Consider the following 15919-nt stretch of genomic DNA (forward strand, 5'->3'; position numbering starts at 1 on the left):
CCACCACCCCCGCGGCCCTGCCCGTGCCTCGGACGCCCGGCGCCACCTTCACCCTCCGCCTCGCAACGTGACCTTCGACCCGTACCCCCTGACCCTCAACACCCCCCGCCTCACCACCTTCTCCGGGGGACGCGACGATGACGACGTCGGCGGCCAGTCCTCGCGCCAGCCCATGACTTCGTTCTCATCCTTCTCTCCCTTGCCCAGGCCATCGGTGGTGCAAGCGTCAGCCGCCCGAGCTAGCCCCTCCCCGTCCTCGTCCGCGGCGACCTTGCCCGCCTCCCGCCCCATCTCCCGGGTCGTCGGCGCCCGTCCGGGAGCGGAGGAGGATGGGGGCAGACGGCCCAGGACCCCTTCCGCCGTGTCCTCCCCCAGACCTCCCTCCTCCACCACGCCTCCACCTGACGACGTGTACTCTTCTTTTTCCCAGCCTCCTCTCAGACCCCTCCTCCACCACCACCACCCGCTGTCTATTCCTCAGCCGCCCCACCACCAGTCTCCTGCCGGGTTCCAGCCTCCCCACAACCACCACCACCCCCAGCACCCACACCCCACCCAGTCCCCTCCGCGGCCCCCCTCCCAGGGGGAGGGTTACATCGACCTCCAGCGACAACGGCAGCGCCAGCATGGGGCCGACGACCCCCGCTCCAGGTCCCCCATGCCCTCCTCTTCCTCCTCATACGTGGGAGGCAGCTACGTGCACCTGAAGGAGCAGAGGAGCCCGCTGCAGCAGCTCGGCGACGGGGACTTCGTTGGTGCGAATGCTGCCGGCGCCGCCACCTACGTGCCTTCCTCGATGCTGTCGGGCACCTCCTCAGGCGCGTGCGACGGGGAGACGACGACTTCTGGCAGCTACACCCTGGACCCTCAGGATCGGGTGCAGGAGATCGACCAGCTCTTCTTCGACCCGCCCGGGGATGTGGTGGTTTAAGGGCCGTGTGAGGGGGCCGGGGGGGGGGGTGTCTTCTTGTAGCCCTTGAGGATACTTGGTGTGTTTTGGGCTGAAGGATGGTTTGGAGGTCTCAAGCTGCTCAATAGAAAGACTGTCTCGTTGATCGAGGCTTTTCAGTACACTTTTTGGAGGAACTGTTTCCGTTCTGGACCATCGTTATGATCGCTTTGCTTGACAACTTCTGTTGGGACAAACAAAAAAGAAGAAAAAGAAAAACAACTAACGAAAGGTCTTTGGTGTAGGCTCTTGTTAATCCCCACTCCCTCCCCGCCTTTTCCGTGTACATACAGGCAGATACATTACTCAACTAACACCCCACGTTCACACGCTTGTATGTAAAAGCTTTTGAGGAAACGTTGGTTCGAGAAACCATCAAAATTCATTTTTGTTGATGTGTTCTGCTGATACTGTGTGAAAATAGCTTCTGCTGATGAAAACGTGAACATTTTCGTCCTACCTCCCACCCTCAACCCCACCACCCCCTTACTCCAATCCCTCCTCCCCATGCACCCTCTCATATTAAAAAAAAAAAAAAAAAATCTGTACTGCTATTTGCTTCTTATACCCAAACTCCATTCCAAACTACAATGGGACTGTGATGTGTAAACTAACTGTGCTGTATTACATGTCAGCTGCGATAAACAGGCCAAAAATGTCAGGAATTAACCCTGAAATCTCCTGATGAAGTGACCAGTGAAGCGACTCATATCTGGATGAGAGGGGGGAGTGACGGAAACAGTCTGAATGACTTGATACAGACCAAGCGCCTTCCATTGAATGTTTTCATTTCTTGCTTTTTGATTAATACACTGCCTAAAATCAAACTTTTTATTCTTCATTTTTTGTGCTGCCTGAAAGACAATGTGTTTAAAGGAGTAGTGCAGACTTTTATTTGTTTTATCGCTGATCCTTTTAGATGAAGAAGTTTTAGGCGTCCTTCGTTTTGAATCTGTGTGTTATGACATGTTTTGTTACCTGGTTCAGTGAGACTAAACGAATAGAACGTGAACTGACAGAGGAAAGCGGCAAGAGATATAACTCTTTGATGAAATGCAATACGTGACCAGATCTCAGCCTTGTGCCGTCGTGGTACAAAGATGCTTGAATTAATTTCTTCTGATCCATATTGATCTCGAAAAGCAAAGTACAGCAAAATGCCACGTACGAAACCTTGTTAGGGTGAGGGTGGTGAATGGGTGGGCGGGTCCCCAGTGTCTGGGGCAAGTCCCCAGTGTCTGGGGCAATATTTTAACAGGCAATAATAATCATTATACTCTATTCGAGTAGATCTGTCGGCCCCAGGTAATACTGACCCTCGTTAGCTACCAGTATAATTATGTGTTTGACGTTGTTTGTTTGTTTGTTTGTTTTTTTCCTTCATTCTAATCAAGACTGAGCGTACCAAAGACCTGTAAATCTGTGTGTGTGTGTGTGTGTGTGTTTTGGTGTGTTTTTTTTTGTTTTGTTTTTTTGTTTGGTTTTTTGTTTGGTTTTTTTGTTTGTTTGTTTGTTTTGTTGTTGTTGTTGTTTGTTTTTTGTGGGTTTTTTTTTTACATTGTATTTTTATATAATCCTATTCACACGATGTTTTAGCTTATTGATTAGAGTATTCTTATCACATTTACTAAATTATTCTTCTCACATTTACTAGTGTTTCCGGATCTCCCATTTTCATATGAGATCGAATGTTCAAAAGAAACGTTTTTGATATGATGTCGTTGTTTTGTATAAACCCCAATTCAGGCACGTTTTTAACCTATTGGAATTTTATTAGTGCATTTGCTGCTATCTCAAACAGCATCGGTGTATAGCTGGCACACTTGTACCAAAAAAGACAACAACAAAACATTCATGGAAGCCCTTTCAAAAAAAAGTTGTGCGACAAATTACACACAACAACAGAAGCAGGGCTGATGATGGGTAGTCCCGAGACAAAGATGCTGATTAATTAAAGGGCAATACAAGTGTTTGGCCATTGTCAATTAAACGTTTGTATTTTGATAGTTTATGAATGTGTCACCTCCACTGCTGATATTCCAGAGATCCTTGCTACGTGGGGCAGTTGTATGACAGTTTACTAATCGCCATTCTATGGCAGGCGTGTAGCTAAATATGCGGCGAATGAATGACTGGATGAACGCAGAAATGGATTAAAGATAAATGAATAACATTAGATGTTTAGAAAAAAAAATAGTTTCAGTTTCAGTAGCTCAAGGAGGCGTCACTGCGTTCGGACAAATCCATATACGCTACACCACATCTGCCAAGCAGATGCCTGACCAGCAGCGTAACCCAACGCGCTTAGTCAGGCCTTGAAAAATAATAAAGGTGATAGAATGAATATGCTTGACTTAAACTTCTGATCGTCCATTGCACGGAGTTGCAGCATAAGTTTCAGCAATCGCCAATTAATTGATGAATGAATGGGTAGAAAGAAAGAAAGAAAACTGGTGAATCGAAAGCATCAGACTTCCACTTTTTAGATACCGCTGATAGTATTTTCAGGACATAATGTACTACGCTGTTTGTATATACTATCAGAGACAGATACAGACTCTCAGCAAATAACTGAGACAAGAAAGTGTACAATTAGAACAGACAACTTGACAGTGTATTCGACGGCTTAAATATCAGGAAAAAAAATATTCTACACAGAAACGGCCATTGGTTCGTCCATAAATTCGTCAGGTTCACGCAGATGTGGATTGTGGATAACTGGGCTTAGCGGTAAAACCAAAAAATAAAACGAGTAAATAAATGCGACAGCCTAGCTAAAACGGTTAGAGAAAAATCGTATCCATCAGTAGTTTTGCACAAGCAACCTATTTTTAACGTTTTTAAACGTAATCAAATCAGTATTTGCTTTTTGGTGCACGGTGACTACAAAAGCATGTGTGTCAAAACGGTGACGAGTTGTTCATGGAATACTGGATTAGCATGCATTGTCGTTTCCCTGGTGGAAAGATGATCAATGGTAGCACTGGAGTGGACTGGTGGCGTGGTGACCATTAATTACCCCATGTACTTACCCGCCTTAATTGCTGGCGCTGGTAGCTTTGAGTGGGCGATGGGGCCTGCTGTATATGACGGTATCATTTTTGTGGAGTGAGCATTTCAGATGATATGATTAACTCTGTGTGTATGTTGTCTGCTGAGCCAAACGTTGCGATTAGGCCTGTTTTGATGTACTCTCTTTGTTGGTGTTTTACGAATATGGTTTTACCACAGTGCGTTATGGTGTGTACCGCTGTAGCCTTTGGTTTGAGCGTTAGTATGTATACGAGGCTGTGTGGGTCCTGGTTTGGTCTGAGAGAAAGAGTGATCGAGAGAAGAGAGAGAGAGGGGGATGCAGTGTGTGTGTGTGTGTGTGTGTGTGTGTGTGTGTGTGTGTGTAAATATGTTTGTGCGTCGGGCTTATGTGTGCATGTGTGCTTTTATATTTTAATGAGCTTGCATCTTTCAGTGCACTGTGAGCCGTGTCACTGGCCTCATGGAAACTTGTCAGCTGATGTTCCATGCCATGCGGTGTCGATGAGATACGTGGCATTGTGTACTCACTGGTCTCTGTTAATGTTTTTAACCGTTGTCGAAGGTGCTATTGCTTTTGTTAAACGAAAGCTGCGTGTCTGTGTGTGTATATTATAGTTTTCGCCTATGTTTTAGCAACTTTTTGTTTTAGAATTCCGTAGTCAGATCGCATGTATACCGTTGTGCAGTTGCAAGTCATACGAAGATGAATCAAACATGAAATATATAGCTTGGTATTTCCTAAATCCTGACTACTTGTTTGTCAGTTTATTTGTTTTTAGCTTACATGTTTAACGCAAATCTCTTTGTTAGGACAGTATGTAGGAGCCTAAATTGATTACTTCAAAACGGACAGCAATCTTGGGCTACTTTGCTATTGGCAGTACTGTATGAAAAATGTCTAACATTTCGTGAAATCAAACGCACAATGATTTCAGACGTCAAATGGGACCAACATGATATATATTTGTAAAGTAGTGTGTCTATTGACATGTTCAAAGAGTGTGTTTCTTGACCTATTTTCCTTCTCCGTCTTTGACCGGGTTTAAACCTTAACTCTTAAAACTCGTGTCAGTTTTTGTGTGTACTTAGTTCTGACTTCATCAGCCCATGCTCAGGAGTTAGAAAGGATTTTTGAGAATGATCGTCAAAGAGATATGTTTAGGCTTCATAAAAATAAAGATGTCCTGTTTCTATCAACTGCGAGAAAAGGATATGAGTATTCTTTTTTTCCCTATGTAGGCCTCTTTTATTTACACGTTCAGTGTGTGTGGTGAAGTATTTTTCCGCACTGAGACCCTGATATCTATTCTTTATTTAATTAAGATGAAATGTGCAGGCTTTTAGATTGTCTAGCATTGATATGAAATACAAAATCTCAGGGGATTGAAAAGATTTGTATGTATTTGGAGAAATCTTCCAGTTTAATGTTCCATGCTCCAGCTACTATGTTCAAAATATTGCAGAAGTCAAACGGAGTAGGAAAAATGTCTTTTGTAGGTTTACACCAAGGATGTGTTGAAGTTCATTATTAACCCCCCACTCTCTCTCTCTCTCTCTCTCTCTCTCTCTCTCTCTCTCTCTCTCTCTCTCTGTCTGTCTGTCTCTCTCTCTCTCACTTTTTCTCTCTTTCTCTCCCTCTACCCCCCCCCCCCCCCCCTCTCTCTCTCTCTCTCCCTCTCTCTCTCTCTTCTTGTTAACATAATACAGCGGACTTGAGGAAAAAAAAGTGCTATAGATTTTCAGATGCTGAAATAAAGCAGACTTAACTTTTGGACTTTTGAGTCTCCCTTTCGTATATACATTGTTGCAGAAGATGTGTGAATTTTTGTGGCACTGTGAGAGAGGGAGAGAGAGAGAGAGAGTATATTAAGCTGAATCTTGAATGGAGAACTTAGTGATGCTTCTACAATTACCAGTGATGTAAGGTATACTGACTTTGGGCCACTTACATATGGTTTATTAACAGTGTTCAGAAAACACAATGGTATATAATTATATGATATAGATTATTAAGTATTGCTGACTTTCATTGATATTGATGACGATGATGATACTATCTCACGTCTGCGGAGAGCAGTAAAACTGATGAAAATTACCAAGAGTTTGTTTTACTCTCTCTCTCTCTCTCTCTCTCTCTCTCTCTCTCTCTCTCTCTCTCGTTCATGGGTTCATACAGGTTTATTCATAAAAAGTAATCTGTAACTTAACGGGTTTCTAAAGGTTTGTTGTTAATTTTTGGCTGTCTATATTACTGACATACATATATTCATCGCTTCGGTCAGTAATAAAGCGCAGCAGCGAAGTGTTCTACCAGAGTTTAAAGTTGAAATTAAAACAATACATAAAATAAAACAAGAACTGCTCCCGAAAGATTTTTTTTTTTCCTGACAAACATCGCAGTTCTCTATTTTGTGGCAGATAAAGATTCATTCAAGGGAACTCAGTTCGTATCAACACGCGCTTGTTTTCTGTTTGTTTGGTTTTATGCTTTGGGTACTTATTTAATTTTCACCCTTTGTGATTAAAAACCTGTATGAACGCCCCCCGCCCCTCCCCCCCCCCACCCCACCACCACCACCACCAACCACCCCTCTCTCTCTCTCTCTCTCTCTCTCTCTCTCCCTGCTGCCTCATGTCTTGTCCACCTCCCTACCAACCCCTCTATACTACCCTCTCTCTCACACAATCGAGCTTTCGGGCTTTTTTTTTTTTTTTTTTTTTTTTTTTTTTTAATGTGGATGTCTTTTTGATTTCATCTCGTGTTTTTGAAATGTTTTGCCCATATCTTTGGTTCGACCCGTGTTTATTTGTTTTGTTTTGCTTTGTTCTGTTTTTAACAGGGGAATTTTCACAAGCACAGCAAAAAGACAAAATGAAGCGCCTACTACAGTGTATATATGTACGGTGCATGTTTGTGTGTGTGTGTGAGAGAGAGAGAGAGAGAGAGAGAGAGCGAGAGAGGAGTTGGACAGAAAGAGACTGTGTGCGCGTGTGTACATGCGCGTGCGTATGTGTGTATGTGCATGCCAGTGTGTGTCTGTCTGTCTGTCTCAGTGTCTGTCTTTGTGTCCATGAGTATCACCGGCTCACAAACCACGGAGTCATTTATAACATTCTCTGGAATGACGAAATAAAAGAAGAAGAAAAAAAAAAGAAAAAGAAAAAACACACCAGAAAATAGAAATAAAATAATGAAAGAATACGAAGAAACGAGCGTGGACAGCTTAATTCACGGAGGCCAGCAGATGAGAGAAGATAGCACTGTGCAATTTATTATAAAAATAAAAAATTTAAAAAATCCACAAGTGAATGTCAGTCGTCTTGGAGTTTAACCACCTACACTGGCGGGCCATTGCCCTTCAGACCACGTTCTTTCGGCTTTGTTCGGTGAAGGTTGAGTTGTTCGATGGGGGTGGGAGGTGGCGAGTTGGGGGGAGGGGTGTTGTTAGTGGTTGCCAGTAAGCTCCCACGGCGCGTACTCCGCTAACACGTACATGGGGACCTAAAATCAACACACAGGACCTGTACTCGCAGCCGCAAATTACCATGACAATAACCTGACTAGGTGAGCCATGGTCCTCCCTCCTTACCTCTCGAGGGTCATGCATGGTGAGTGAGACAGAACGGCGCTAGCTGTCACTGTATCAGGAGCTTGGGAGAGGACCTGTTGACAACAGCGTGTCAACACACAGCTCGCAGGTGTTCAGTTGACAACCACGTAGAACTGCTGTTATAATGGAAAGCGATCGACACGCACTCTCTTTCCCTGAACCAGTAGATAGGACTGGACAGAAAAGGAAGGAACAAAAAAACAAAGAAAGGGGGTTGGGGGGGGGGGGAATAGAAAGAAGAGAGAGAAAGGACGGAAGAAACGAAGAACCTGATAGTGAATGAATGAATGAAAGACAGAAACATGGACAGACAGCTCTCTTCTTTCCTGTCTCTGTCTGTCTCACTCCACCGCCTCCACCTGCTCAACCATCTCTCTCTCTCTCTCTCTCTCTCTCTCTCTTCGTTGTTTCCTCCTGTCCTATCTCCCTAAGGGACCAAGGACAAGGAAATAAAGCGAAAATATAAGTACTAACTTCTCTATCCATCTCACGAATAAGGATTTACTGCTGTAGTTCGTGTCCGGAACACACATTCCACTGACCTCCATACACCACCCGGCCGCAGGCTTGATTTCGTTAGTCGGCTGGACACAAAGGCTTCTCGATTCGCATCGTGTCGTAGGATGTGTTTTCGTATCGTTACATTTATTATTTTATATAGGGTTAGCTTGCCTTGTGTCGTGTCTTGTGTTATGTCGTGTCGTGTTGTATCTTTTCGTATTGTACTTCCTTTCTGTCTTATTACAGTTTCAGTTTCTCAAGGAAGCGTCAGTGCGTTCGGACAAATGCATGTAAACTACACATCTGCTTGGCAGATGCCCGTCCAGCAGCATAACTGAACTACTCGCATAGTAAGGCCTTAAGGGCCTATGTGGAGTGATGGCCTAGAAGTAACGCGTCCGCCTAGGAAGCGAGAGAATCTGAGCGCGCTGGTTCGAATCACGCGGCTCAGCCACCGATATTTTCTCCCCCTCCACTAGACTTTGAGTGGTGGTCTGGACGCTAGTCAATCGGATGAGACGATAAACCGAGGTCCCGTGTGCAGCATGCACTTAGCGCACGTTAAAGAACCCACGGCAACAAAAGGGTTGTTCCTGGCAAAATTCTGTTGAAAAATCCACTTCGATAGGAAAAACAAATAAAACTGCACACAGGAAAAAATTAAAAAAATAAATTAAAAAAAAGGAGGGGGGGGGGGGTGGCGCTGTAGTGTAGCGACGCGCTCTCCCTGGGGAGAGCAGCCCGAATTTCACACAGAGAAATCTGTTGTGATAAAATGAAATACAAATACAAATATAATCATATTTGTGTACCAATCAGAGTGGAATCCTTCTCCAGAATTTTGCCAGAGGACAGCACTTATGTTGCCATGGGTTCTTTTGTCAGCGCGCCAAGTATGTGCTGCACACGGAACATCGATCGTTCTATCGTCTCATCCGAATGACTAGACGCTCAGTTTGATTTTCCAGTCAAACTAAGGAGAAAGGGCCAGACTAGGAATCGAACCCAGACCCTCACAGACATGGTATATGCAGTTAAACGTCTTAACCATTCTGTCACCTTCCTTATACTTCTTTTGCTCATCATAATTCATTTCTCTATAAAAATTCGTGTTGCTTTCCCACGCAGGGAGCGTACTGCCACAGTGCAGCGCCACCCCCCTGCCCCCTTCTGTGTCTGCGTGTGCATTTGTTTTACTATGAAAGTGTGTTTTCCCTTGCTGCCATGGAATCTAAACGTGCATTAAGTATATGTCGCTCGTGAGACTTCGATTTATTGTCTCATCCTAAATACCATAGCATCAACAGCCCCAGTCGAGGTCCAATTGATATGAGGGTTAAACTTTTTTCTTTCTTCTTTTTTTTCTTCTTTTTTTTTTTTTTAAGTTCGTGCTGAAGAAGTCCTTTCCTCCTCATCAACTCCATTCTCACTCTCACGCATTCATTTAATAATTGAAAATTTGGACATTAATATTTTGCTCACAATAGCAAGCCAAGCCTGACTGTTCCTGCAAACAATTTGTGCTTAGTTTAGGGGGCGGGGGGGGGGGGGGGGGGGGGGGGGGGGCACGTCCACAATCAGACACGACTGTAATAATAATTATAGTGTTCTCTCTCTCTCTGTGAGTGTGTGTGTGTGTGTGTGTGTGTGTGTGTGTGTGTGTGTGAAGCCTGAATAAATGAAACAGGAAACGAATTATGACCCCCTAAAGGCAGCTCTCAGTAGGCTCTACCCAGATAGGTAGCATATTGTGTTAATGAATCCGTTTTCGTATAGCGCTAAAAGTTTGGTCTCTGATCAAGGATAAGCGCTGTATAAGCAGGTTTATGTGTATCAACCAATCAATCAGTTAGACACTATCATAAGACTGCACAATGAGACTACAATGAGTATTTATTATAATTGTATAAGTATCCTAATCAATCAGCCAATCAGACACGACCACACCACTGATAAGTGTTTGACATGTGATACTTGTCATATTTAGCCACCCGTGACGCATGCAGAAAAACCGGTCACTGTAACCTGTGCATATATTGGAGTCGTTATAAGCCCTTTTACAGAGCAGGTCGCAGATTCGATGAAAGCGCCATTTCTTTTGTTTATTCATTTATTTAATATTTATGCAGAGGAAAAATCTGCTGATTGAAAGTACCTCTGATGGCGGCCTGAAATTATGTACATGTGAACCTCACGCGTGAATTCTTGACCACTGGGCAACGGCCAGAATCTCCTTATTGGCGCCGTCATTAACTTGACGTTGTGGGCGAATTCCAGCAGAGGATCGTTAATCGTAAACAACAAACGTAAGTGAACCTAAACCGTTTTGGCAAAATACAGCTGCCGTGAAGTAAACCTCGTCGTCTTCTTCTCCCGCACAGTTTGTCGCCATTAACTACCACGTTCACTCGATTCCACTCAGTTCCAAGAGCGGACTTCTTTTTCTTTTTTTTCTTCTTTTTTTTTTTTTTGCGAATGTAACGGTTCTTACCTCGACATTTAGGCAGCCAAACTCCGTCCTCTTGGGGGTGTATATATACCGGGAATGTTCGCGATTTCTCAAAGTGTTCCACCGAAATTTGAATAAGCATTAAAGTGCGCATTTGATTTTTTTTTTTTTTTTTTTTTTAATGTACACGGATTAAAGCACTATGATTGTGCGCATTGTGTTGACCACATGAGGGTGGGATGGGGGGCGGGGGGCGAATACCTGACCTCAACCCAAGCGCCGATTTTGTATTGGGGGAAATTCGAACCAAGAAACCCCTGATTGGAAGTCAAACGCTGTAACTACAAGCCCTGTCGCCGTGCCCGTCATGTGACGATAACCTAATTAGCATCCTTCTGCGACAGTACGTGTTGACGTGAAGGGTGTTAGAATGGGTGGAGGATGGGGGGTGAGGGGGGGGGGGGGCCAGGAGGGTATGGGGGAGGAGGTCAGTCTCTCCTCCCGGGCTCCCCGCCATCACCGGGCACTAATAGAAGTGTCCTCTCCCATCTCCGTCACTTTGCCAACCGTGAAATCACACCCCGACAGATCCGCACGCGAAGGGCTACAGGTTAGAGCCGTGGGCAGAAGTGGTCATTTATATACTGACAGCATAAAGTGTACAGTAAAGGAAGCGGGAGGGAAAGGTGGGGGTTGGGGGGGGGGGGACGGGGATGGCGAGGGAGTGGTAGGGGCGGGGAGGGGGGTGGGCGGTATATTGTGATAATTATGTGCTTCTCATTCACTTTTACAATCATTTAAAGGGGATAACTGGCTGAAAGACGGTCACGGAAGTGAAAGGGTAGAGGGGACAGGGGAAGGAGGGCGAAAGAGGAGTGCTTATTGAAACCCAGTGCATGAGGTGGTTGTTGTTGTTTGTTGTTTTTGTTTGTTTGTTTGTTTGTTGTTTGTTTTGTTTTTATTTAACGTCGATTTTAACTTCGTTGATCCAGCTCTTAGCGGGAACCTTCACTGCGGCCGCAGGGTATCGCTTTGACACAACGTCACAGATATGCCTATTATACTGGCCAAGAGATGTCCCAAAATGAATACACTCAGCAGCCGCCCTGTAACTGTGTCACGGTTGGAAATGTGCATGGCAGCGGAAAGAGAGGCTCGGCAAATAACAGCTAATCAATTACACGCGGGTTTAACGTCGACACCCGTCTCAGGTGACATGACCGACAGAATAGCCACAATGGTCGCAATAGTAGCAGTAGTAGTAGTAGTAGTAGTAGTAGTAGTAGCGGTAGTGGTAGTAGTAGTAGTGTTAAGGGACTACGGTAAGCCGTGAAGCGGTAGTTTGGCCGTTCTGATATCATCAGTTGCATTTATTCGTAGTCTGATATATAATTATTGTTGGTGTTTGTCGAAGCTTCAAAACAGCTGCACAATTTTCTTTTCTTTTTTTCCCCAAAAATTTAGTTTGGGTGTCTCATCTTCCTTATCATACCCATAATGAGGTCGAACGAGTGTTTCCATAATCTGACTAAAGTAGTCTTGTTTAAAGTAAATGAAAGGACTTTTGATCAGACTTGTCATTATATTTATATTTGCTCAATTTACCAGTATACGAGTCTATATATTGGGATCAAAAGATATGTTTTAGTTTGATACAACGCCGAAATATTTGTCTTAATCACACATGAGAGTTTCTCTTGTATCATAATTAACATAATATTAGCACTGCATGGGGGGTTTACATATAATTATATAGAATAGAATAGAATATGTCTATTACCAAGTGTACCGGGGTAACAAGGAATATTGGGAGGGATCGTAATATAACAAGATACGAACATAAAACGAAAATCAGATACAGCAGAAATTAGGATACATGCAAGTGCATATCAATGTAAAAACTTGTGCGCGCACACACACACACACACACACACACACACACACACACACACACACACACACACACACACACACACACACACACACACACACACGTTTGAACAAAAGCTGCATATTACGTGTGGATGGGGCTGATGACTAGATCTTTCGGCAGATGGTTGTTGGGTGCACAATTCTATTTATCACACTGGATTTGATCCAGAGACAGGGCATTGACTGCTTTGGGGAAAAAGCTATTGTCGAAGCGATTGGTTTTCGTCCTTATACTTCTGTACCGTCGACCAGAGGGGAGCATCTGGAAAATCCCAAAAGCTGGATGTGATTCGTCCTGGCTGATTGATTTTGCTTTTTTGAGTAGCCACTTATAATATTATATGTCTTCTAGAGAAGGTAGGTCAGCCCCGGTAATCTTGGTGGCAGTTTATACCAGAATACTTAATATATATAATATATATACCAGAATAATGATATATAACATATATACCAGAATACTTAAAATCTTTACAAATTCAGTTCAACATTGAAACATCAAAATATGCATGCTTCACAACAACAAAAATGTTAATGGCTGCTTTTCCCACATGAACATCAAATTAAGTCGGATAAATATACAGATTCCCCCCCTCAGTAATTGAAAAACGAAACTGCCACAATGTTATGGTCTTCAGAGATTGTAAGAAGCCATAAAATGCAGACTCTCAGTCCCTGTAAGCAATCTGTGGGACGGGGAAGGCGACCAAGGGACACAGAAACAGAGCAACAAGGGAACGGGACCTGTTACACAACACAGCTCACAGCCTAAGTAAGCAACTCCTCGGGACCACAGTTACCAGATAAGCCTACAAGAACCGGGTCACTGAAGTGGACAACTCACTTAAGGCCTCCATCAACAAGGTTAAATTTGTTCATGTTTCATGTGGCAGTGAAACCCCGGGCCTGACTTGTCCCACGTTGAACAAAGCCACGAACGTCCAGCCTGGGTATAAACCGCCGTTGGCAAGGATCGACGGACACCGCTTTCAGTCCTAACTCTCGTGTTGGGCTGAAGTAGTTCTGAAGTGTTCGTCAATCACCTTTTCCTCGGGCCACGCCGTTCTGACTGAAGGGGTACAGACAGACGGATCCGTCGCTCCCTCAATTGTACCCAGCTGCCTCGTCTTCTCTTTCTTCAGCTCCAGCGTCATTTTCACCCGGCTATTCTTGCGCTAATAGCTGCAAACGTGACAACCAGCGAGGAGGGAGGTTGTTCGACCTGAAGTAGTGGTTGTCGTAGTGGTGTTGGCCTCTTTGGAACTAACGTGTATTCTTTAGGACAGATAACGTTGCCCGAAGTGAAGGTCCTGAATGGGGTAGTGGAATTGTTGGCCTCTTTGGAACTAACGTGTATTGCTTAAGACAGAGAACGCTTACTGCCCGAAGTGAAGCTCAAATAAAAACGGTTGGCCTAATCAGCACGTTCTCAGCTGTTTACGTGTTCACCTGTCGCTGGCCATATAAGTGTCGACAGGACCAACACAGACATCTTCAATCCACCACTGAATCGGCATCAGTTCAGCTCTGTCCGACCTATCAGCAGTTACTGACCAGTTCAACACCGTGACAGCGGGGCTATATAAGATAGCTTGCTGTGCTGAAGTAACGTGAAAGGGTTAACGTGGTGTGACAGGACGGATCGAACCATTCTTCGAGAGGAGCTTCAAATAAGACGTGAGTTGGGTTTTTTTGTTGTTGTTGTTGTTGTTTTTAAATAGATCTCTTCTTTATGTTATGTGTTATTTTGTTCAGTTTGCCAGCATTTTATTTCAACTGAGTGCATTCGTTAAATTGTTCATGCAGTGGTCGGTGATGAGTATTTCATTTGTTGAGTAAAATCTTGGCAGATTTTGCTCAGTTGTCGTCAGTTGTACAGGCCCGCCGAACTTTGGAGAGGCAGGGGTTGGGAACTGAGTCAGCTGACATATCCATGCGGCTATCAAATTGTATTGCTGATACCTATATATAATTTCGTCCCACGTGGATTAGTCAAATAGTATTATTCTGGGTACTCATCACCCTTGCCGAATGATCCACAGACATCACTGAATCACAATAGTGGTATTCAGTCTTGATCAGTCGCTCACCTTGGGAGAAAAATACCTACCCAACTTCATAAACTTGAAGGCTGTCCAAGAAGGGTGATGGTAAAATTGAACATGAAGGAAACAATACGATGAACTATGTATAGTGAAAAAATATATAAAGGCTATATAGATTAATACCGTTTTAATTTTTAATGATTTAGATCAGTTAAGCTCTACTCGTTTTAGTTGTCACCCGTGGAATATTTGAACAAGCCACTCATTTTAGTTGTAGCCAGCAAAATATTTGAGCAAGTCACTCATTTTAGTTGGCACCCGCAATATTCGAGCAAGCCAACAAGTCACATACAGGATCATCGATCCTAACCCACGTAAAAAAAACTAACACACGTGGACGCATTGATAACTGTGGTGCAACCGGCAGGCTACTTGCAATGATATCAGAACCTAAAATACAACACTGACGTGCCGCGGTGTGCGCGTGACACTGACAGTGAACGTGATCAAACTCAGTGACACATCACGGGACAGTTTCAGTTTCAGTTTCAGTTGCTCAAGGAGGCGTCACTGCGTTCGGACAAACCATATACGCTACACCACATCTGCCAAGCAGATGCCTGACCAGCAGCGTCACCCAACGCGCTTAGTCAGGCCTTGTCACGGGACAAACGTATACCGCGGTTTATACTTCAGTGCGTGAAGTTGTGCTGGCCGGATCAGTAGAACACGTCAGTGGATATTGCCCGGCGTTCGGGAACGTACTTCTGCGAAAACCCGTCCCGATACCGGCTTTTGAAGGTCCAGTGCGGATGGATTTAGTTCACGATTCAGTTGACTGATTAATTTGTAAACAAATTAAACTGAGTAGATCTAAGCAATAAATTATTGTTCAGTTTTACGAACAAAAATGTCACGTAGGTCTCCATATCACAGTGATTGTAATGCCGCGGTTTTTCATAGAGAGCCGGAGTGCCGTGTGTGTGTGTGTGTGTGTGTGTGTGTGTGTGACTGTGTGTGTGACGCACTGTATTGTGTGTCAGGGTGCCGTGACTGTGTCAGTGTGTGTGTGTGTGTGTGTGTGTGTGTGTGTGTGTAGTCAGTAGTGTAGTGTCAGTGCCGGCGGTCAGTGTGTGTGTGTGTGTGTGTGTGTAGTGTAGTGTCAGTGCCGGCGGTGTGTGTGTGTGTATGTGTGTGTCCGACACGACAATGTCAGCATGGTGTCCCACCGTGACTGAGTCGACGTGCCAGTGTGTGTGAGTGCGCACCTCGTCACTGAGTGCGCGGTCAGGGTCAGACTTGGTATGTTTTTATTTCGCCGCATTACTGTTAGGCACAGTATGTTCGAACATGCCGTGTACCCATTCTTTCCAGCCACAACAGCGAACAGCGGCAAGCCGGT

At 44.4% G+C, this 15919-nt stretch overlaps 1 protein-coding gene across 3 annotated transcripts in view; it reads left to right on the forward strand.

Annotated features, from left to right (window-relative positions):
• Positions 1 to 1438, forward strand: part of LOC143298773 (protocadherin-7-like) — a 275058-nt gene extending 273620 nt beyond the window's left edge. For all 3 annotated transcript variants that reach the window (XM_076611722.1, XM_076611724.1, XM_076611725.1), the window contains one exon: positions 1 to 1438. This exon is cut by the window's left edge and continues 34 nt beyond it. In XM_076611722.1, coding sequence (XP_076467837.1) covers positions 1 to 931 — 931 coding nt within the window. In that variant the 3' untranslated portion in view covers positions 932 to 1438.
• Positions 1439 to 15919: the final 14481 nt, after the last annotated feature.

The sequence above is a fragment of the Babylonia areolata genome, chromosome 24 (genome assembly GCF_041734735.1).
Source record: "Babylonia areolata isolate BAREFJ2019XMU chromosome 24, ASM4173473v1, whole genome shotgun sequence".
NCBI lineage: Eukaryota > Metazoa > Mollusca > Gastropoda > Neogastropoda > Buccinidae > Babylonia > Babylonia areolata.